Source organism: Pholis gunnellus (assembly GCF_910591455.1).
Source record: "Pholis gunnellus genome assembly, chromosome: 17".
Classification (NCBI taxonomy): Eukaryota; Metazoa; Chordata; class Actinopteri; order Perciformes; family Pholidae; genus Pholis; species Pholis gunnellus.
The window spans coordinates 12,574,077-12,598,389 of NC_136544.1; the positions used below are offsets into that span (position 1 = coordinate 12,574,077).

Below are 24,313 nucleotides of genomic sequence, written 5' to 3' on the forward strand. Positions count from 1 at the left end.
ATAGTGTGGCTTTCTAGTCAGTCCAGCTGTATGTGGCATTGAGTGCTTCACAACCCCCTCTGTGGCGCAATACGTGCGTCCCTATTTCCGCTCTCCAGGTATTTTTGGCACAGCATGGGACTTGTTGCACTTGGGACAAAACTTCAACCGACGAGGCTAAGTTTGGGCTTCGACTGGACGACCACCTGTTTTTCACAGCTGGTTTCAGGTCGGTTCGCGTTTTTAAAAAACAAGACACTAGTGTTTATCGCCACAGTGGCCCTTTCATACACAAACTGGCCGTGTTGATTCAATTATGGGAAAGCAGCTGGACAATCCAGAAGTGGAAACAGTGCGAGTTCTGTAAATGGAGAGCGGAGACGCTGTGTATCGAGTCCTGCCAGAGGGGGGAGCTAGACACACTGGTGGTTTACATATCACTTGTGTAAAAGTAAGTAAGTGATGATTGGTCGTTATCAGGTGATGCAACACCGTCTGTCTGTGATAAGCCACCAGTTTCGCTCTGTGCCCTAAAAGCCCCTAGTCTGCACACATTCTGGTGGACTAGGCTGGTCCATCTTGGTCACAATCCCCAAACTGGGGACAGATTGTCAAAAGTGCTCTCTCCCAGTTCATGTTACACTGAGGGAGCTGAGAGGTTAGCAGCAGTTTGGAGGTTTCAGTACTATAACCAGCTGACACTATTAAGTGCTGTGTTTAATTGAACTGTCTCAGAGCTGAAACTGCAAAATCCAAGACCGTTTGAGTTCACTTGCTTTGGTTTGGCAAGCCTGTCTGAATCATATTAATCACAGCCGCCTGTGAAAAATAGGTCATAACTTCAAAATCAACTGTGGAGAATCGTCCTATTACGTGCAAGTTTGCCTAACTGTGAGTGCGTCATTCAGTTACACGGTATATCTATCTCACTGCTACGCTGGAGGCACACTGTCTATGCAGTACAGTTATATAAATACTTATCAATGAATCAGGACTTTTGTAAGAACACAGAGCACTAAGACTGTCACATCAAGGAAACAGGAATGAATAAAGAATAAAATACAAAATAAGAGAGCAAAGAGGAGCCCATTGTCGGGCCTTGTGATAGAAATACGGAGCCATATATGGTCCTGAACAGAGTTCTTGGGCCCCAAGTTAGAGTTTCCCATCACTACAAGAGGCTTGCGTTGTGTACTTATGTCTTGTGTAGGTGTAGTGTTATCTATTGTTTTGCTGATTGAGGGTTTGATGAGTTTCTATAGTTTTTCTCCATTTCTCTGAAATGCATTGCTTGGATTTGATTGTGCGAGCCAGTCCCCATCACCTTTGACCGTGTGTACCCCCACTATGGCGTTCACCCTCCCATCCCGACCCCCTGAGCTCTTCTGGAATGTGTGTGTGTGTGTGTGTGTGTATGCATGTATGTGTGTATCAGTTGACCACAGCTGGCTTGAGCACCACGGTGCCTGGGGGGATGACCACCCAGGACAGGGGATCATGGGATCCCGTGGAGAGGTTCAAGACCCCCCCGGTCACCTCGTTCTCTGCCTCCTCCCCCCGTCTCCTCTTGGCCTGTTGGCTGTGGGACCTGCGCTCAGACGAGGCCCCCAGCATGGGCATCATCGACAGGCCCAGGGCCGAGGAGGGGAAGCCTGGGGAGAGCAGAGGGGATTTGGCCAGGCCCAGCGCGGAGCCGTTGAAGGACAGGATGGACGCGCCTCCCAGGCTGCCTGGAGGTGAGCCGGGGCAACCGAGCGCGCTGAGATCCAGCGGCCGAGGACTGAGGGCGGACATGGGAAGGGCACCTCCCAGACCCTGCAGAGCATGGCCTCCAAGGAAAGCAGCCGCTGCCCCTGGGATGATAATGTGGGCCGCACTCACATAGGACAGCTCTGAATCCTTGCCCCTTTCGCCGACGAGCACTCCACTTTGACTCCCCCTCAGCAGCGAGCCCACCCCACCCGAGGAGCCCTGCTCCTGAGTCACAAAGTGGCCATGGGCCTTGATGTGCTTGCGGAGAGAGCTTGGGTCTGTGTAGCGCTTCAGGCAGCCCACCATCTTGCAGTAGTAAGGCTTGTCCACATAGTGCGTGCGAGTGTGCTTGAAGCGGTCGCTGGAGTTTGAGTAGCGCTTGTTGCAACCCTCGTAAGGACAAATGTAGGGCTTTTCACCTGCAGTGAAGGAGAAATGATACAAATGTTGAGAATGCAGTGACCAAATCTCACAATTTTACGGTGGCGTACTGGGTGCGGCTGTACCACTGACCTGTGTGTGACCGGTTGTGTATCTTGAGGTTCTCCAGGCGTGAGAAGCTCTTGTTGCAGGTGGGACAGCGATGGGGCTTCTCGTTAGTGTGAGTGCGGATGTGGATGAGCATCTTGTACCTGCAGCAAAACACACAAAAAAAAAATTCCTCTTTAATTCTCCACTGATACCTACACTTAATAAATTACCCAAGTGTATGATTTTCTCACCTAGCATTGAAACCCCTCCCTTTGCGAGCACAGCCCTCCCAGTGGCAGCAGTACCCAGAATTCTTCTCAGGCTTGACATGGAAGTCATTGACATGGTCCACCAGGTCTTGCAGGGATTCAAAGAGCAGGTGGCACTAGAGGAGAGAAAGCATTCAGCGTTCCAAATGAATCGTAAGTGATGATAATGCGATTTTGAGTCGATCTTAGTTTGGAAACAACAGGTTCATAAGATGGGTTTTACTCTCTTGGTCTTACCTTCTTCCAGTGGCAGGCCAGCTGTTCATCCGCTGATAGGTCAGGAGAGGCTCTTCTGTCGCCGGTCTGTCCAATGAACATGGAGGATGGCAGGTGAAGTCCCGCCCCAGCTCCGATTGGCACGAAAAACTGAAAGGCCTGTGAGATGTGAGAATTCTGGTAAACAAAAGAGCAACAGGATTATTAATCCCCTGCACAGAAAGAACCATGCACGGACCGTCAGCTGGGTGACGCAAATAACTTGATAGAGACAAAAGTCTTTGTTTTTGTCAATGGAGTACAGAACAGCTGATCTTCATCTCTTCCTTCAAAACTCCACTTTTTCTCTTGTAGTCACCCGCTGCGTGCTACAAAACCTCCCTACATCCCCGAGCTCGGCATGAGAGCTGCAAGATTCATTGAACCTCAGCTGGGGCTCAAAGAGCTAATGCACTGGCTTACACACACACACACACACACACACACACACACACAGAGCTAACTTAGCTCAAGCCAAAAACTGAGAGGAGTATTGGTGAATTATGAATAAAGGAAAAATAAGTCAGAGAGTTGGGAAGCACAGAGAGAATACGGGTGCAAATTTCCTGCGGCTGTCTCATCTTCATGTGTCAGAAATTAGTACGTGATCAATTTCATAAAATCACACATATTCCCCTGCACTCTGCCTCTGCATGCAAACGTTTGTGAGCCAGTTTGTGCGATGCTGAAGGGGAGAGAACGTGTGAGTATGTGTGCAGCTGTTCTTTTATAACAAGCGCTTACTTTTGTACGTGTGTGTGTACGTGTGTGTGAGAGAGAGAGAGATTAAGTGGGGACAGAAAGCATCCTATCTGCGTCCACTGGGGATAAGTAAAGTGTAGAGTATCTGTGACGGTGGGGTCGGGGGCTATCTAGGACTCAGCGGGGCGGCTGAATGGTCCCAGCCAGCGTGTCTCAATTCAATTGGGAGGGAATTGAATTAGGCGGCGTGAGGTCTGCATGGCTGTACCTTGTCTTAAATTTGATTATACACACACACACACACAAGCATACACACTGGCACACACTTGCATGCCAGTGGGACGACTAAGTGCAAGTTAAGCAGACATAAGCATTTGTTGGGGACACAAGAGGTGTTTGATAAAAGCTACCCCCACCCCCCTACACACACACACACACACACACAAGCCTCCCACCCCTTGCAAAGCCTGATTCCCTTATGGAGAGTGTGACACAACCCGATGTTGTTCCTGACTTGCTGACCCCAGCAGGCTGAGTCACTCTCCGCTGTAGACAGGAGACAGTGTTTACTGCATTGAGACAGTGTTTACTCTTTCAACAACTCGGAGGTCAGCGAAGAGATGGGAGACAATAGAGGTAGTGGAGGGCAAAATAAGGTGTGTAAGTCGGTCAGGCTCTTAGTCGATTAGTTGACTTATTGACCGTTTTGGTCTCGTTATTTGATTGCTTTGGTCGATTAGTCGTTCTTTATCAATCAATTTATTATACGTCAAAATAGTATGAGTGTAAGTCGACTACGAATGCCCTAGTTTGGTCATACTCACTCCTGAGGGGATGTAGTTGCCGTTGGTCATTTCTGGAGAGCTGGCGGTGTGGCGAGAGGAGGGAGACATGCTCAGGTCCACCGCAGGGGGTGTGGGGGTGTCTGCCCGATCATGGGGGACCACCTGCACACCTGAGAAAACACACACACACACACACACACACACACACACACACACACTTGTTGAGAAGACCTCTCACCTCTGGGATTTGATATGGGAGCTCAGACTTAAATATTTGTACGTGGTAAAAACAATACGCTTCTAAACATCAGCACGTTAGCATTGTGAGCATGTTAGCATTGTGAGCATGTTAGCATGCTCAGGCCCCCACTGTGCCTAAATGCAGCCTAACAGAGCTGAAGTCATGCCTGCAGACTCTTGCTTTGTTGTTACCTGTGTGTGGAGACGCCGGCGAGGCGGGCTCTATGACTGCGGTGCCATCATCCGCCATGCGGAGCTGGCGAGCTCGCTTGGGGTGCAGCGGGGAGATGGGGGGAGAGCGCGCCCCTCTGTCCCACCCATTCACCCGCCGAGGGAGCTTCAGGTCCAGGGGCTCGTCCAGGGACAGCATGACCACAAACCGCTGACCTCCCACCTGCACAAACAGTCACAGAGGGGCAGAGTTAGGCCGAGTGGGGCCAATGAAGGATAGCTTGGTTTTCATACAATGAAGCGCTGCGTCCCGACGTGAGACAGTGACAGATCCTCAAAACCTGCAAATATTTCCCACGTGAATGTTGTAGAAAGTTTCTCACACTCCCACTGGTTAAGAAATACTCTCCAACAATGGTAAACAGACCACAATCGTAAACTGACACACTGAGTCAGCCAAAGAAAAAACAAACACACACACAACCATAAGAGATCTGAGTGACCCCCCTCCTCTTCTTCCATGCTGACCTTTACTCACACACTCTTCCTGAGGAATTTCTACAATCCAATCCAGATGGTCACCCTCACCGCCAGCTCTGCTTAACCCCACCCCTCGGCCAGTCACCGGCCCTTGCACCCTGTCACATCACCCCCCACCCTAGCCCCCACAGTGTGCACCTTCAGACCCCATGGACCTTTGAGACCCACCAGCGACCCTCCTCCTCCCCTCCCGGGGCCTTCAAGTCCAGCTGCACCTACTCCCTCCACCTCCTCCCTCCTCTAAACACACTGACCTCTGGACCCAGCCTGAGGGTTGTGAGCAGGAAGTTTCATCTTACTGTCATCTTGAGTTTTAGTTGTCGTCTTCCTCTGCCACCAGACTGAGCCAGCGTCCCTGTCTTGTACCTTGCAATGAAGCGTAGACATCCCTGTCCACTTAAATGTCAACAAACGCTGCGTCTACTCCTCTTCATCCAGCGTGTTCTGCTCCGCACATATAGGCGGTGCTAGTACAGTACTGCTGATTTAAAGCTATTCAACACAATGTGTTAGGGTTCACTGCTCCTTCTCCCCGGCCTCTCACACACACACACACACACACACACACACACACACACACACACACACACACACACATCTCCTCAAAGCATTTTCCGTCGACACACACAGTTGCAGGGTGTTCTTTTTTTTTCTGCTGGAGTTCATGTAGAGCAGCTCCAAGTGTGCATGTTGAGTGTAGATACACACACACACACACACACACGCACACAAGCAATTAATCAAACTGTAATTTCAACAAATTCACCCCCTTCTTCCTCCCTCTCTCTCACACACATGCCGACACACACTCACAGAAGCCACGGTTGGTAGTGAATGGTGGGCTTTGAGAGCGACTGGCCAGGGGCCACATGAGAAGCCCTTGTGTCTGGGAGGCACGGAGCAGAGAGGTCAGCAGGTTCACCAGCCCAACGAGGGATGGCCACCAGCTCACACACACACACACACACACACTCGTACACACAACCAGAGGGAGAGGAGGGGGGGGTGTAAAGACTCAATCAGCCATAGATAAGAGGATGATGATACACACACATGTACTGATGCAAACAGAGGAACATACTGTATGAACACAGGACAGCATTATGGCATTATCAGTGAGCTCTTTCTGTTTTGATGCGTACATATATATATATATATATATATATATATACATGTATGTTTCCACATGCACATAGAGAATCGTATTAGGCAAAAATTCCCTTTGGATTGTATCTGATTATAGACCCCACTAGGCTAGCACACGACCCACCGGTTCATCTTGATCTTGACATCAAGTTTCTTCAGTTGCTCTAATGAGGGATCTCAGCAGGAGGGTTGATTAGAGCAGCCAATAACTAAAAAATGTGAACCCATCCTTAAGATCATTTTGACAATTAAGAGATACAGTAAGGCCCGCTTGTGTTTGTCTCTTGGGGGTGTATGTGTCCCTTCTTCACTGTCTAACAATGTCTCCACACTTTGCTAAATGTATCCATTATACCCTGACACATGCTTCATTTATTATTATTAGCTCCATCAGTTAAACCCAGTAATGACAAAAGTGTATTACTGGCTGTTGCTCTAAGAGAGTTTGTTATGTGGGCAAGCACTGCCATTAGCTGTGAAAATAAACATCTTTAGATCAGTCAGAGCGGATATGATCCTCATTTAGAACAAGCTGCGGTTGATACCACATCTCTGTTTCTCTCTCTCTGGATTGTGTGCGTATGACTAACTTACTGTAACTCCCACCACACACAGCCCTGCCAAGACTTTTGGCTTTATTGTTTGGCCAAAGTAGCATAAAATCGTCTGTCAACCACTTTAATCGAGTAAAAGCTCTTACCCTGAGACCGAGAATCAGCTTAACCTTTCTATAAACCCGACTCCTATCAGCTGGAAACTGTCCGAGCTATAATCAAGGCCGTAAAACACGATGAGAAACTTTTTTGATGCATATAAATGTGGAAGATAACCCATTTTGGCACCTCAAATGTGATCAACGCGTGATCCTACAGCTCTCCCTGTGTGATTAGCGGAGAGACACTACAAGAGTGTCCACACACAAAAGCTCCTCTCAGGCGGCTGCTCCACGTGCAAACCATTACTAAACCTCCATAATAGAATGTATAGCCAATTTATTAAAAATGTGTCCTTTCCCCGTTATAATGAAGAGCATTGTTGGTAATATTCAGCCTGTTGCATGTTGTAGAAGGAGAAAGGTCAGTTTAAATCTAAACGGTGAGCTGTAATGGAGTAAACATTTTAGCCATTTTGTCCCTTTAATTCTAAGTAAGTATGTGTGTTATGTGTGTAAATAGCTCAGTTGTTTCCAAAGCAGTGAACCTGCTTCTAGCATTTTACTTAATGAGGTTACATTGTTTTTTTTTTACTGACCTGTTCACTTCAACATATTAAAGCTGAAAAGATAAGTCGATCAATCCATTAGTCCACTAACGGAAAATTACTCAGCAACAATTTTGATAATCAATCAGTCATTTGACTCTCTTTTCAAGCTAAAGTGTCACGTTTCCAGCTGTGGAAATGTTCTTCCTTTTCCAAGATATCACCACGGACTCTGTTGAATTCATGGTGGGCATTTTGTCACTATTTTCTGACATATTATAAACCAAATCCTATTAATGTAGAATTAATTATTTCTAATGTATATATTATATAGTATGTTATCCTATGTTTGTAGTTCATATTCTATTTGTTGTGGTTTGGTGTATTTATAGTGTATTGTAATTTATTCTTTATACCGTGTATTCTGTAGATATCTCTAGTGTTGTATTTACTGTTAGGGTTGCTGCTGTAGAAATATAATTTCCCAATTTGGGATTAAAAAAGTAAGTCTGTCTGTTTATCTCTAAAATAATCCCCACATAAATTGATAATGGAACTAATTGCTAATTGCAGCCCTACAGCATGTTTACCCTTCTTATAATGTTGAACTAAAGCACAATTATGTCTCTTCATAGAGGCTGTCGAGTATGAATTAAAAGGAAATAAATATCTACGGTGATTTATTAGTCGCAACCGTGCACAGCCTCAAACAACACCAGGACGACGATAAGGTAGCTGAAAGCGTCTGGTGAATAAAGCATGGCGTACTGCTTGCATATAGGCTCACATTGGTCTGCATATCTCTGTGTGCGCGTTCTCCAAGAACTTTTTGCAAAGAAACAGGCATGCCAAACAAACTCTCTTGGACTTCCGAGGTAACTCAGCAGGTCATAAGACATCTACAATACCCGCTTCACCCAAGGCAGTCAATCCCGCACTAATGTGTTCCCTGCGGGGGCCCGGCGAGTGCAGCTTCTGGTGAATCAGTCCCCACTGCTGGATTTCACCTCAGCCCACCCTCCTGGTTATTTCTTAGTGGAGAAACAGTAGAGACTGGCTGGGAAGTGACTCACAGCGTGTGGTTCTTGGACTGAAGTTACGGGATCTCGACTACGTCCTCCAAACAGCAACAGCCACTGAGAGGAGGGTTTGCGGGAAATGTGAGACAAAGAGAAAGGGCGACCGAGAGAAAGAATGATATACAGTGAAGGAAGGAGTATGGTGTTGGCGTGATATGCGAGAGTATGTGTGTGTGTGTAAAGCTCAGTGGCGGATGGCTGTGAAGTTTGTGGAAGGGGTGTTGGCTGGCCCCCATGCAGACTTCCTTGCTCAGCCGTGGGGTCGACAGTCTCTCTGAAAGGCGGCATTGTCCCTTCTCTGGGCCCTCTCTCTCGCTCTCTAGCAGAGTAAACACAGGCTACAGCAGAGAGAGAGAGAGAGAGAGAGAGGGGAGGGATGACCGGAGGGGCCACAGCAAGGATACACTAGGGTGAGGATGAAGGGAGGAGGAAGTGGAAGAGGAAGAAGAGTCCTGAAAGAGAGGTTTGTGTGTGTCCTCTTTAGCAACCCCGGTCACCTATTCCCCTGCATAACCCTGTCTCACCCGGGTCCCACATCCACCCCACTGCGTGAGGAAACCGCCCTTTGATGAGGCGTGTGTGTGCGTTCGAGGTGAACACGGGTCGACGTTGGAGGGTGTGGGAGTTAGCCCCGATGGGTGAGCTAGCAAAAGTGGGGGCATCTGGTCAAAGGAGGGCTATGTGTTTCAACACCTCCATGCTCCGAGGCTGGGCTCACATGGATCAGAGCTGACCTTTCACCCCCGCCCCCCCCCCCCGCTCCGACCGATTGATCTCTAGCCTGATCTGATCTGAGGGGGGATCGCGTATCGGCTCAGCCTGCTCCAGCCGATGGCGCAGAAGCGGGAGCCAACAAAAAGCACCGGTGAATATCAAAGCTTGCGCGGCACAAGACGATTATGTTACCGGGCATGAAGTCGTATTGTGTAATATTTTATTTTCTGCGAGAGAATGTGTGTGCGCACACGTTTTGTGTGACCCCCTCTGAGGTTGGCTGTAACTTAATCTGCCTCCTGCTGGGACCCTGGGAGGTGGTCTGTAGGAGGTAAGCCATCCCTCCCTGGGGCTCTTTGCGCTCTCTTTTTCATTTCCACACACAAACACACACAGAACTCGGAGAGAGAAAGTGGTGGGAACGTCTCACAACTCTTGAAGTGATGGCTGGTGTGAAGGACACAAACCACTTAAAAACACTGCTGTTCTAGCAGGAAGACGCAATTCCGCAAATCTTGTTGATGCAACTCAGCATCCTTTTGAGGCTGTGGTTATCTTGAAATTAGTGAGTTCTGACACTTTTTAAGACCAAGTTATGAAACTGAGACCGCAGCAGAATCTCACTGCCACGTCACAGTTTTATTTCCTTCACTTGATCTGTCTGACAAGTCTACACCACAGCACCATTAGAGTTACAGAGACTTACTCATTCTGTCCGGTGACCACATGAAGGTAAACAACTCTGTTTAGTAAACTAATGTTTCTGTTTGTTTTTGTAATTCTGCGGTTTAACAGCGATGTGTAAAGACCTGCAGTTGCAGCGTGGGTCGTGTCGAGACCTGCTGGTTTTTACATCCACCAGGTGGGGAGGGAGGGGGCAAAGGTGACTGATTTGAGGCGTGGGTGTGGTGTGAACTCTGACCCCTGACATTTGGGTTTCACATCTTCAGGAATAAACAACCTGGCACGTTTCAGGCAGGTTTCCGCACACACTATTCTCAGAATAATCGGATTTAAGTGATCAAAGCGTTTCCACGGACTTCAGGTATAATATCACTGACAAGGCAACGGACGGCTAGACTAAGGTGAGACAGGTTAATAACCATTAGTTTGTTTGTTACTGATTTGGAAACACAAGCGCTCACTCCTTCATTCCCACTGCTGTCACTGCTGCTGAGGTTTCTTGAGGTAAGTGACGCCACCTCCGCTCACACATACACGATTGAGCCACAGCCCCCGCAAACGCCCTTCACCACTGATGGATCACTCGACACACAAACGCACACAGCTGAGAGATTTTCTACTCTTGCCTCTGTCCTCCACAGCCAGCTGACTCCTCAGACAGGAAACCTCAGTTTCCACTCCTCCTCCTCCTCCTCCTCCTCCTCCTCCTCCTCTGGGCCTCTCATTCCTTCTTTCTCTCTCTCTTTACTCCTCTATTCTTTGCTTTTCATTTTGTGATTCTCTTTCACGCTCACCTACTACTGTAACCTCTACCTGGCTTCAATGGAACGCCAATTGCCAGATTAATTTACACTATTCACACCATTTCTTCAAGAATAATGAATGCAGTGAATATAACTCACTCACTCTTACTGTCAATCTAATCCTCTCCCCGTTCCCCTCGCCCCTGTTGCAGAAAAGCACAGTGGATCGTACACAGGATTACGTAATAGCAGCATGCATGGAGCCACTGGGGATGGGCTACCGAGGAAAAGGACAAGTTGTTGAGATTCAGAGACAAAGTGACGAATGTGCCCACATGCTTCAACCCAGGGAGAAATAAGTACAAGATTGCCACTTGTTCTTTTAGGTTTTTAAAAAGAGAATCGAAATATATCACCCACAAAGTGTGAGCATGCAAAGTCAAAGAGATAACGATGCAACGGAGGAGAGGAGGGGAAGAATCTGAGACAACACACGAGACAGGGGAGACACGAGAGGGAAGGAAGGAAAGAAAAAAGGGAGGTATAAACGGATTGAAGGAGGGAGAGAGTGCAACAGGAAGCTTCTCAGCGAGCTACCGATGGCCTCCAGCCAGAGTGTTCAGACGCTGAGGAATTCCAGGCAGAGGGCAGGCGGGGAGGGAAGGTGCCAGGAGGGAGGGAGGGAGGGAGGCACGGAGCGAGGAGGGCGGGTCGCACTTGTGGTTTGTTGTCAAAGGGGACTTCTACATGAGAAAGGAAGAGCACGCGATCTCTCAACAACAAGTGATATCTCAACAGTAACATTTCTGTTAGGATGCAAACGATGATACGAGCATTCTGACACTAGCTTTCACTTGCTTTCCTATCTTTGATTATGAATTATGGGATATTTAGTAGTTTGGTAAATGGGAATCGGTGTGTACTGGACATCCATACTGGATATAAAATCTAAATACTAAGTTTATGAAATAAAGCTTCTCTTTGACTGTTCGTTTGACAAAACAAGAGGTTTGACGTTGTCACCGTTGGCTCTGGGATGACGGGCAATTTTCTAAATGTTCTGACATTTTACAGACCACAATAGTTGTGTGATTACTCATTAATAAAAAAAGAGGTGCAGCTCTACATGCTACATATCAGGAATTTATTGTGGTGTTATGTTATAGACCGACATGCACACTGGCACAAATAAAAGCATCCATTTTAAACCTACAGGATGCGGACGTTTGTGCAGAAAACACTGTAAAAAATACACTTCTGACATTGTGGATTTTGATCAGAGACTTTATATTAATAGCTGAATTAAACATTACAGGGAGACTCTTAGTGCTACATAATTATAATTTGACAGAAAACACTCCACCAGACTCTGCATCTTAATAGCATCCAGAGAGGCCTGACAACAGCACAGCAATTCCACTTAGTCTGTTCGTACAGCGAGATTAAGCCATGAATGATCTATGAACAGCCATCTGACTGAGATTCCACATTGTGTCAGTAAGCCTTATGACCTGCTCAACCCGGGATTAGCGCACGACACAGTGACCTGACTTGACTCTTGGTGGGGTGGGGCTGGATGGGCGGAAAGGATGACGGATGAATTTCAAGGGAAGCATGCATTAGATAAATAAATAAGAATTTAACTTTAGATATATATTGATAGCTCATGAGATTTGTTCTTCATCATGTCATTTATTTGAAGGGGCCAGAGTGTGCAAATATCATTAGATTTTATTTTTTTGGACAGAATAACTGAAAAGAGAAGAGGCAGGTATGGGGGGGGAGAGAGCAGCTGCACATTGGCATGAGGCTAGGAAACTTCCCCCAAGCCACATTTATTAGACTCCCTAGTAGCTGCTATATGACATGAGCAGTATGTGATTGAGGGGCCACGTGTTGCAACATGTGTTTTCAGTCACTGGTTAGTCTTTATCCCACCTACTCCCATTCAAAATCCGACACATACGTTTTTAATCAACTAAAAACGGCTTTAATCTACACAATAAGATCAGCGCAGCAATCAGCGGTAAACAGATAAAACTCCACGGGACAATGACTCCGAGTGTTTGAGCTGTAAACCTACCCGGCACTGATGCTTGAGGCACTTCGCACGACGGCACTGTGGGGCTTTGAAGAGCGGTGAGTAATCTTACAATAACGTGGGGCATTTCACAACATTGCAGTTTCATAGCGCAGCAGAGGGCGGGCGGGGAACCCATGAACACAGCAGGAGACCTACGACCGTCGGTGAGAGGAGAGGAGACGAGGGGGGGGAAGAAGAGGAGAGAGGTATGTGTTTGTCTTTACACTCAGGGGATTTGAACACATCCCCACCCTGGCTTTCTTTGACCTCCCACTAAGTCGGCTGGGCCTCTCTACCACCGAATGCGTTCCCTCCAGCCCTCGCTCCTCCTCCTCTCTCGTCTTTGCGCTGCCATACTTCCATATAAACAAAAACTTGCGTGATCTCCCTCAGCCCTATTCCCTCTCAACTCCTTCCTCGCGTCTTTGTGCTGCGTCCCCATCGTCTTTCATCGCTTTCTCCTCTTCTTCTCCCTCATAGACCCCCCCTCTCACGTGTCTCTCTCTCTCTCCCCCCCCCTCCATTTTCAGTCCATTCCTGTGGCCTCTCCCCACAGGCAGTGATGCAATCCTCCGACTCCTGCGCGCAATCACAGGGTCTGGAGTTGGCTCGCCAGCTACAGCAGGGGCGTCACCACACCATGCTCAGTAGGAAAGCAACAGGAGAGGAAAGAAAAGAAGAAATGAAGCCAACGAGAGAGGAAAAACCGTCTGAGACTGTCAGAGTGGTGGGTCATAGAGGAAAAGCACCGTGATAAAAGTTAACAGCTCTGTTTTACAGTTTGTGCATTTTCACAACTAAACTTGGGGTAAACATCTTTTTGTTTCATGTGCATGTGGTGAGGTGCGTGGGGGTTATTTCGACTCTTGTTTTCTTTCAGGTACGGGAGGAACTTTTGAATGGATTTGATTCTGGAAGACAACATCCCAGCTCGTTGCCGTCTCATCAGCCCACGAACCAGCTGTGTCCGTTTTGCCGGGGTTGCTGGATGGGCTCTGTGTTTCGGAAGTGATGGTTCTTTGCTACTCCCACACTAAATGCTGTCATTCCAGCTGACTCACACCGCCATTAGCATTATTCTAACAGCTATACTGGCAGTATGAAATCCAAGTAATATTTTCTGGAGGTGTAGCTTTTGTCAGATCTGGCAATTTGAACGTAATCTCTAGAAGTTACACTTTTCCAAACAACAGTGTCATTTTCTCCATATTTCATTGCTGGGGCAGTGCAGGTGGCATGTGTTACCACTGTGGTGTATAATGGATAGGCAGTGGTATGCTAAGCCCCGTAGAGACGCATGCATGCAAAGAGTGATGTTATCAAGCAAAGTGCACTTAGACAGGGACGGAAAGGGAGGTTATAGGATTTTATAGGGCCAAGCTTAAAGCTGAAACCTTGTGATGCCCATGTGCAGATGTGCATGCATATATGCACGCACACGTTCACCCCTGGTGTGCCGGCTTTCGTAGAGGCAGACCTCCCCTGAAGGCAGCAGAAATGAGGTTAGGTTAGGAATGCAAAGCACTGGCACCTGCCTAAATCTTTAAAATACCAGGTTCTCTCAGCACACACGTACAAACAAAAGGCCACTCCCTAAATCCCAGGGCAGGGTTTAAGCCTGAAGAGAAATGGCTTCAGCCCAAAACGAAGCACACAGGTGTGCACCCCAAAACCTAATGATGTATGAAAGTATATCCCTGAATAACCGCCACAACTTCAAGCTCCTTTCACAACATAACTGAAGGCGCTGCGGTTGAACTCAACAGGAGATGCCTTGGATTTTCCCTCACTGGCGAAAACACAGCACCAGTTCTAAGCCACTGGGTAGGAGGGAAAAGGTCCAGAATTCTCTTTTCCTTTCTCTTTCTCTGTCTCCCACACAGTTAACAGCAAGCTGAGGGCAGATTAATAGGGGTGACATGGCGTATGGAAACTGTGGTAAGATAAGCAGCAAAACCCGGGGTATATTTCAGCACCAGTTGCTGGGCAAATTGCAACTTGAAGAATCCGGGGAAAGGCATTCAGTATACGCACACATAATCACACTGATTGTACAGCCATACAGACTGCGCATACGTGTATTAGTGTACAACTTGCTGTCTGTGTATTGCGGAGTTCAGACCAGTTCAGAGCACTGTGGTACCGCTCCAGCTTTGGGAGGGGTGCGCCTGTCTCACAGTCATTTCCTGGACGGGAATATTATGGCACCACACGCATGAGAAACAAACCCCTTTCGCCTTTACACGCTGACCCCAGCTACTTTCATTTGCTTGCAACTCAATAAGCCAACGGCACATAGTGAACTCCCCGGGAAGCAAGTCTTCTCATTCAAAAGCCACGGTAATACGATCCCAACAACAGCTTTATGCAACACGGCCTCCGGGAGGCTGGGGGGGGGCTACGCATTGGGTTGGGGTGGTGGTTTTGCGCTCTTCATCGTCCGTGCGGTGTTGCTGAGGCCAATCGGACACGTCTATGGTGTCGTACATTTTCTACCTCTTTGCCCCCACAATTTCTGGATGGCCCCTCCCTGTCCCTGGAGAGGGCTTGGTCACACCTGTGCACCAGCTTCGCTGCTCAGGACAGAGAGCGGGGGCGGGGGGCGGGGGGGGGGGGGGGGGGACGCACACAGAGCCAGATGTGCTTTGGACAGGGAGTGTCTCCGTTACTGTGTGTTTGTTAACATGTGATTCTAAATGTGTGCAAATGTACAGAGAGAAGGCACAAGACAGGGTCTCAGCGTCCAAAACATAAAGAAAAGCATATTGAAAGGGGAAGAAAACAGGAAGAGGGAGAAATACAAAACAGAAGACAGCTATTAGCAGACGGAGTGACGTGATGTGTATTTGTGCGAGTGCGTTCGCGGGGGAAACACACACTGCAGGGTGATCAAGGAGCTCCTGCTTCTTTAAATTTGGGTGTGCCCCCCATACTGTCCGCTATAGCTCCATTTCAGCCCCCTATGCCTCCCTCGCCATGATCTCACATATATATATGTACACACAAAGCGGGTGTTGTCTTTTCCTTGTGAGGCTGTGCCAACTAAACTGTGTTCTCCCTCCTCACATGGAGCGCCTGCTTTCTCTGAGTAACCCTCCGCCCCGGCGTGTCCCCTCCCACCACGGCTGGCATTAAGACAAGGTCAATATGACAGTCTTTTCTCCCTTTATCTCCCTCCCTCTCCCTTTTCTTTCTGTATTGCTGTGTTCTAGCTCAACTAAGTGACAGGCTCCACCCTACAGCTTTTATCTTTTGCGGCTCCATCCGAGAGAGAGAGAGAGAGAGAGAGAGAGAGAGGCAGAAAAAGAGAGCAGAGAGACAGATGCAAAGGGACAGATGGAGGGCGAGTGAGATGGCGACAGACAGTGTTGAGCATAATGCTGTAAAATGGAGTAGCACTAAACTCTTGATTTGAATTTGTTGGCATGTGTGTTATCTGTTGGAAACAAGCTTCAGAAGGATCTGCAGCTGATTCCTCTTTTGATTTGGCGACACACACTGAACAGCAAGGGCTAATAAACGTGCCGCGGACAAATGCAATCATACAGCATATTGGCAGAGTTGGACAGAATGAGCCAAAGAGAGGATCTCAATTAGTGTTAAAGGTCGGGGTCATGCTCTTACACACTCTTCTGTCCTGAATCAATACTGACATTTAGAATCAATTAAGAAATAGCCAAGCTCACCCTGACTGACAGCGCCATTTATTGAGACCCGAGCAAACAAGGAGCAGGGGCGTTAAAGAGACAACCGCATGCCGTAAAAGAGCGAGACAGGCTGTGTCATGTCACTGGTCCTTATTCAAGCTGGCCACTAGAAGTAAATTATTTAAACTTTGAGCAACCAAATTAAAACAGTGAGGCTATTTCAAAGTAGTATCTGAGGTCAGAATAAGTCTGTATTTCACAAAATGTAACCTCAAAAACATTTCCAAATTACATAAGGCTCCGCTCATAAGAAGAAGAAAAACATCCACGGTACATATGAATTAAATTAGTGCTGGCAACATCTCTACAACACCACAGAGAAGGTAAACACTTACGGGCCAAACTTTTTTTTTCTCTCCCCTGTACTGCATGTATAAGATGGAGAACGTCTTATATAATGTCAGCGTCACGTATGGAGCTGGGGGCTCGTGGAAAGTGGGAGACGAAAATGCAAGGGAGGGACGAGGGAAAAGAGGGAGCAGAAGCAGAGTTAAAAGCGAGGGAGGAGATGGAGTCCCGGGGAGTCGGGGATGGAGGAGGAGGGGGGGGGGGGGGGGTGAAGGGGGCAAAGTCTGGAAGCTAGCTGACAGGACTGGATATGCCCAGACAGGGAGCCGGGCCCAGACTTGAGAGTCTTATTTGAGTCTCAGAAATGCCTCACCCGTCTCTCCCTCATCCCCTTCTTTTAAAAAAACACATCAATCCCTCTCCCCCGTCTCTCTCTTCCCTTTCTTTTTTCTTCAAACAAGCAAACACACATACATACATACATACCTCTGAACTGCTGTAGTGCTATTGATGGTAAAGTGGAGAATCCAGGGTGTTGACAAAGCAAGTAAATAATAATACAAACCAGCTGTGTCTCTACTTAAACTACATGGCTGTTCGCATATTACTGCACAACTCACAGCTTCTTGAAGCTCCCAGATATCCAAAAGATCCAGCTAGATCTAAGTTTACTATCATCTAGAAGTTAAATATTGAAGTATGTTGGTGGAAACCCAAAATGGACTTTCCTCTAATCCCTCCACCCTTTCTCTGACAGCTCCTTTTCATTGCTGTTATTCTTTCAAATATTGGCGTTTCTCCTGTATTCTCTCTTTAACTTTTCCTCATCAAGTGAGCCCGGCCCCAGACATGGTCTGCGTATTGTCTGAAGGGCTCTGCGAGCTGAAATTCTCTCACGATAGAAGCACTGAGCGGGGAGCGCAGAAGGAGCATTAAAGAGAATGAGAAGAGGTAGGGTGGGGTAGCTGGAGTGAGGCACTGAGTTGTCTGTGTTTATTTTGGAAATGCAGGCCTGCAGACTCGCAACAGAGGAACTGACCCCTAAACTTCCCCGTGGCAGATCCTCACAGAAAGAGCAAGAGTCCTGTGCTGGCTTGGGATGTCCCACACAGGTGATTTCAAAAAAGGGTAGACCATATATTCCCAGAGGGAGCATTTTAACCCACCCTGGGGACCCAGGAATGGTCTGCTCCGGGAGGAAACAGTGAGGCCGTGAGTGATTAGTGGTTACAGTTTAACTGGAGAAAAATGCATGCTTCGTGAGCCCGGCCAGCCAGGGAGCAAAGCGGTATGCACTGGTCTCCTTCAGTTTGCAAGTTAGTGTGAGTCAAGCTCTGTATCCGCTCCGCCTATTCTTATTGCATGGGCCCAGGAGTCTGGCCGTCACCCCACATAGACACATCACACTGCAGCGCTCTAAAGTATGCGCGTGTCACCTCCACTGCTGCACACATGGCAATGTTTAGTGACAAGAGATTTTGTCGGAAACAATGCACAGAGCTGAAGTGTAATGATATGAGAGCTGAGAGAGTCATTCGCTTTCAAGTCATTTTTCAAGTTTAACTCCAGTTCGGCCAATGAATCAGCTCTGTTTCAACTTAGATTCCAATTAAATTACATTGATGACTTCAGTCTTGTGGCTCGTTGGAATTTCACTGGTTTATAAGCTGCAAAATAACAAAGAATTTGCCAAAAACTTTAAATGATTAACAAAGTGTGGGGGTCCAGGGTCTGATATCCAAACCTGACCACGGATACTGTATCATGCCCCATGTCCTCTCTCTAGCTCATTTCACTGAAGGGACTTCTCCTGTCCTGCATCCATCTACTCTGACATTTTCCGCCCAATCAAAAGGTCAAGAGCTGCGATGTGCAAATCCATTCAACATGACATAACCTAACGTTAGTCATATTTCATCGGGCACCCCAGTGGAGGAATCACAAATTGTCTGATTGGGAAATCAAGAGTGCTACAGAGGTCTTGTCTACAAGTGTAAAGGACATAGCTGTCATGGGGATCCCTGTGAAGATAGATGCAAGTGTGTATCAGGTGCCTTGTTTTCACTGCATGCTGCCTCTTTCACTGACCACAATAATCCTCTCTCCCCTGCTGCTGAGTTGCCTTTCAGCTTGACCGTAATCCCCAGCAGCTACGAAACCCCACTGTGATATCAATTCAAACACTCACACTGGCTCGCCCACTGTAGCTTGTACCACTTACATTCCACCCAATTACTGGTAGCGGTCCTCATCCTCCTCAGAGTTTTTTCCCCTCCAGTGGAAACATATTTTATTGGCCCCACAACAGGCTGACAACACTGTGTGTGAAAAACAAAACCTACTGTCGTGGATGTCGACTAAGAGTTTCTTTGTGGCACCAAATTCGTAATGTAGGAATCAACTGAATGTGCTTCTTTCTACATCAGATGCGGTGCACTTTTATTAGCCTGGTTTAAGGCATTAAGTACAAGTGCACTGTGGGCTCCCACTGTTCTCCTACCACAAGCCTCGTGGTTGTTCTGTGACGCAGGAATAAGCCATTAGGGTCCACCTTTTCCACCATAAAGCAGCTGCCTTATACCCTCACACAACTTGGGACCTCAGGGGTATGATGTCAGACAGTTGTGGTGGGGCGTTAAATCTTAAGGCACGAGAAAATTGGGGAGGTGACCACCACACCCATGATTTGATTTCAGACACTGGCGTGGTGGAGAGCCTTTATGGTAGATCTTCTTGCGTACTAATTGCAGCAGATGAAGCAAGTCGGTGTCAAACTCTGACCAAATCTCTGCGCAAGCTGTTGCGCTCAGCAGCTGCCCGAGCATCTACATCTGGCCAAGCATGCAGTCAGGATGAGAAAATGTACAGCAGAAGAAAAAAAAAGACTACACAAACACACACACGCACACATCCTGAGAGTGTGGAATGCCACCAGAGGGATGCACAGCTGGACCCCAGCGGACATCTGGCTATATGACGGCGCTGAGAGCCTTTTTCTCTGCACTGAATCAAGAGCTGTGTAAGAAAAGAGAAGTATCACGGTATGTGCCGACGCTGATAGACGTCTCTCTGTCTGTCTTTCTGTCAGATGGATTCTGTGGTTGACCTGAGGCTGAACTGGTCATCAGCTGATTGGATAAACAATGCAGTGAGCAGGCTGAGGATGTGCGGAGCACCTTTGCTCACAGTTCAGAGGGGGGTTATGGATTAAATAGCAGGGGCCTGGAAGGGAGGGGGGGGGGGGGGGGTCAATGTCCTCCCTCTGCACAAAGCCTGTGCGGCCTCTTTCGCTGCTCCTCTTCCCCACATACTCTGAGAGAGGTCCAGTGGGCCCGAGGCCAGACCTCCTCCAGCCTCATATGATATCTGTGTGACGGTTTCTCTCATGCACCCACGCGTTACATTGTTCATACAGTCACCTTGGCAATAAACAGCCATCCTCCTCTGATCCAAAATGCAACTGCAGCCCCCTGAGTGTGCCTCGATCTGCATTGTGGCCTATGCTTTTTAATGATCGGGCCTTATTCCACTCCAGCACAGGGCTTGTTAGGTCTGCCTTGGCAGAGCTCAACTCTTTCCCCTGGCATCTTCTGGAACAATGGGCCCATGGGAGGCAGCCAATGGGGAGAAGGTCCATCCCAAACCCAGTCCCAGTGTGCACACAATTAGGCTTAGGGACAGTGGAATTGCTTAATTGGAGGAAAATAGCTCTTTATCTAGGCATGTGTGCCTGTGCTCATCCTCGCCCCCTGCGCTACATGATTGGCCTCAACTAACGGAGAATTGGTCAAAACAAAAATGGTAATATGGCAAGACAACGATTTCACCGGTTCCAGTCGTAGTTTGTGAGCCACACTGAAGAAGTTATTAGGCATAAATAGCTCACGGTGGGCCATATATAATCAAGGGTAAAACTCAAAAAACTAAGCACACTTCCTCACATAAAACTTGGTGACATGAAAGAATAACATATTTAGTCTTCCATGTGGGAAATCTGAAAATTGACATGATTTGTTCTATGGGTGTTTACCTCACGTGGTGGTCACAGTTGTATTTACCAACATCCCATCATGTTTTAAGTGAATGTTAGCAGTCTGTAGACGTTGAACTCTTTTATCAGATGTTGTGACAGAACATCAGAGAGCTCAGTACAAGCCTGCATCTTGCACAACAGCTGGCTGAGCTGTGATGAACGCCCCTATATAGGGCAGGATTTGTGATACTGCTCTAAAAATGTCTAAGGGTTGCCGGGGGGGGGGGGGAGTTTAAGAGAGGACGCGGACATGCGGGGGAAAAGGTTGTTGAAATAGGTAGCGACGCGGTGCGTAAATGGCACAGACGCCGGGTGAAGGCACGTCCGCCGCGACTGGCCTTAAATATGACAATGTTGGGAGTCCAGGCTGCAGTATATGGGCGCACCGCTGGAGAGTCTCCGAAAATAGGTCACTACCCTGTTTGAACTCGTGCAATTTTTTCATATCGTAGCAGCACACTCAGACCAACGTGGACACGCATGACAACAGACGCAATGTACAGCACTGACATTCAAAATAAAGGCGCTCCGGGCTTACCTTTCGGGGAAAATGCCGTGGATATGGCCGAGATATCTCCGACTTGGCCCCCCTCTTACCGGTGCAAACTTCGCACACAAAGTCCTGTGGCTCGAGCAGCGTCGGTGTCAAATGACTCCTCGTCAGTTTGTCGTTTTTCCTTCGATAAACGCGAAATACAGAGCTGATACGTCTTGTAAAAATAGATCTAGGTGTCTGAAGAGGCGGTCCGTTCCCAGACCATTGTCAGGATTCTTTCTAAGCATGGAGGGGGAAAAAATACATAAACTCAAACGCAGCGTAATTGACTGCTGGTCGTATGAATAAAGACTAATCTATGGAATGACAGCCTTGTCTGTTGCCGTGGGATGATATATTCTGCATGTTACCATGGCACTGGAAACCCGTCAAAAAGTGTAAACACCCAAATCCGTGATCTTAACTGTTCCCGCTGTGGAAAAAATAAAATGAAGACCACCGGTTGTGTTGTGCATCAAAAAAAAGCAGGTGATGTCTTCCTATATTCAAAGCGCATCGCTTAATGGCAACGCTGGTCAAGTGGGGGTTTCCTATGGGTGGTCGTGCTTCTCCTGACGGGGTGGGAGGGCAGTTCAAATCAGAGGGATGGCATGAAGTGGTGGGTAGGGTGGATAGGGCGGGTTGGCGACGGGGTGTGGGGTAGAGGGGGAGGATCGTCTCCTTCTTCTTCGGTGCTTTTCCAGATGCCGAGGTGGGGCTGTTTGCTTTCCTTTTTCTCGCAGTTATCCTCGTGTCTCTTCTGCTTTTTTCTTTTCTTTTCTTTGTATTATCTGTGAGCCCTCCAGGAGACGCTGTGTTGGTGGTAGTCTCCCCCAAGACCGTCTGAAGCGCATAGACAGTCGCCCGGAGCCCAGCCAGCCCGTCAGGACCAGCCCAGAGTCTGCCAGCTCAGCGCATGCTTACTGCTCCGCCCCTCCACCATGGGCAGTCCCCGGCTCCTCTCCAAACTCTCCCTCTCTCTCTCTCTCTCCGTCCTCATGGCCGTGTCTCTCCGCCTCAGGTCCCCTCCATCAACAGGCCCTCACGAACGGGAACGCCCCTCTATTTCACTGTCTGTTGTTTTGCAGCTGGCCACAACCTCTGTCTGACTAATAGTTTAAAAGTTCTTCTTTTACTATAACTAATTATATTTCCACCCGCATGAATCAATACAACACTTGCAACTATGTGCGATGATAAACCTGGAGGAGAGAAGATTAAGACAATGTCTAAATCAGAGGAAATTACAATTTAGAGTCTAAATGACATCAAAATGTGCATTACTCTTGTAAACCACACACCACATAATATGGTGAACCCAAAATGTTAAGTTGTTGTTGAGATGATAAGGGTTTTGATTCGATTTTTTGAGTTTAGAGTCTGTTGTTCAAATATCTTGTTCATCACGTTCACTCAAAAAACTATTTTATTGCATGTAGAAATGTCCTGTTTACTAAAGCAGTTTTCCTGTTACATGTCTGATTTTAATGTTTTAACATTTATGATTGATGCATAGAGCGTAGCTGATTATTACAAAGGTATCCACACAAGTGCGTTCATTTCAAGTGAATACCAATTAGCAGGAGAAGCCATCACCGACAACCTCAAAAGCAACCATACCATAATATGTTGGGTTTTTTTCAACATTGAAAGATACCGTTTAAACTAAAGTGGTGTTGCATACAGATGTTTCTGTTTTGTCAACCCTTTGGGATCCAGTGTTTCAGTGATGCTGGAGTGCAAATCTGTGCCACCACTAGAGGGCCTAAAGCAGCCTGTTAGGAGATTTAATGAACCCAGGAGTCCTCAGAGATTTATTCATTGTGTTACAAATTGATTTGTCAAGCCTTATATTTCCATTTTGAGGAAAGCCATAATACTTGAATCATTTAACATTTCTAAAACAATGATCAAGTCCATAAATGTATATTCCATCTGTGAAGAATCAATATTTTAGACCTCAGTTTCAAATATGTCAACAGCTCAGGTTTCTGTGTTATAGTTTCAGAAGCTAAGTTTACCAATTCAGTGGCCCCCAATAAGACCAACATATGACTTGATTAAGTTTCATGTTTATTGAGTTTCAAGGGTTTTAAATATGTACGTTCATTATGAATAGGCTACATTATGCAACTATTGTCTGGAGCTGATATGCATTTTGGTATTGCATGTCATATTCAACCATGTTGTGCTCTGGATTTTACTTTAGCTGGATGTTTATAGATTACTGTTCGCAATTTGTACCATAGAGTGAGACTTTATCTATTAAAATCTATTAATTGATACTACAACTTACGTAATAATAAGTAAGCAGTGAGCTAAACAATCACGTTTGTGAAATTGAAGTATAATACTTAGTTTTGATTGGTTGAAACCCATTCCATCGTATTGTAAACTGTACACAGTGTGTGGCCATTGTAGCAGCCAATTGAAATCAGTTGTAGGCAACGAGATATAATTAGTATATTTTATTTTCCTATTTAGGCTGGCTCAACGTTTATTAACCTATAATTAATATCATGTTCGTTTGTAAGATGAATAATATTGTTTCGCCTATTACTGTGTTTCTTTAAAGCGCCCGCTGTAGTTTCTCTTAGAAATCACGGCCATTTCTTGCAAGTCGGCTGATCCAGATGTGTGAACAGCTGTGTGAGAGCAGCTTTAAAGACATGATTATGTAACTGCTTGACAACTTACATCCGCTCCAGTAAGGTGGACTCATTAATAAAACGCCACCATGCGCCTCTAACAAGGATACAGCTTCTCATGTTTCCGGGTGAAAAAAACACACACATTCGCTGCTCCCATTTTGTGGCTGGTATCGCTGTTTGTGCGTCGCAGCTTCTAATAAATTCGGTAATACTGGGGGTTTATCCTCCTGTGCTACCACTGTTACACCCAAAAATGGTGAAACGGCATACACAACATTCAGTCGTG

At 47.1% G+C, this 24,313-nt stretch overlaps 1 protein-coding gene across 1 annotated transcript; it reads right to left on the reverse strand.

Annotated features, from left to right (window-relative positions):
- Window positions 1-1,410: 1,410 nt before the first annotated feature.
- Window positions 1,411-22,370, reverse strand: glis2b (GLIS family zinc finger 2b; the record flags this gene model as incomplete). The annotated part of the gene is made up of 7 exons (XM_079176895.1): window positions 21,380-22,370; window positions 4,646-4,847; window positions 4,253-4,383; window positions 2,709-2,864; window positions 2,454-2,587; window positions 2,245-2,363; window positions 1,411-2,150 (listed from the first exon to the last, which is right to left on the reverse strand). The coding sequence occupies exons 2-7, from the start codon at window positions 4,821-4,823 to the stop codon at window positions 1,411-1,413; spliced, it is 1,458 nt and encodes a 485-aa protein (XP_079033021.1). The 5' UTR covers window positions 4,824-4,847; window positions 21,380-22,370.
- Window positions 22,371-24,313: the final 1,943 nt, after the last annotated feature.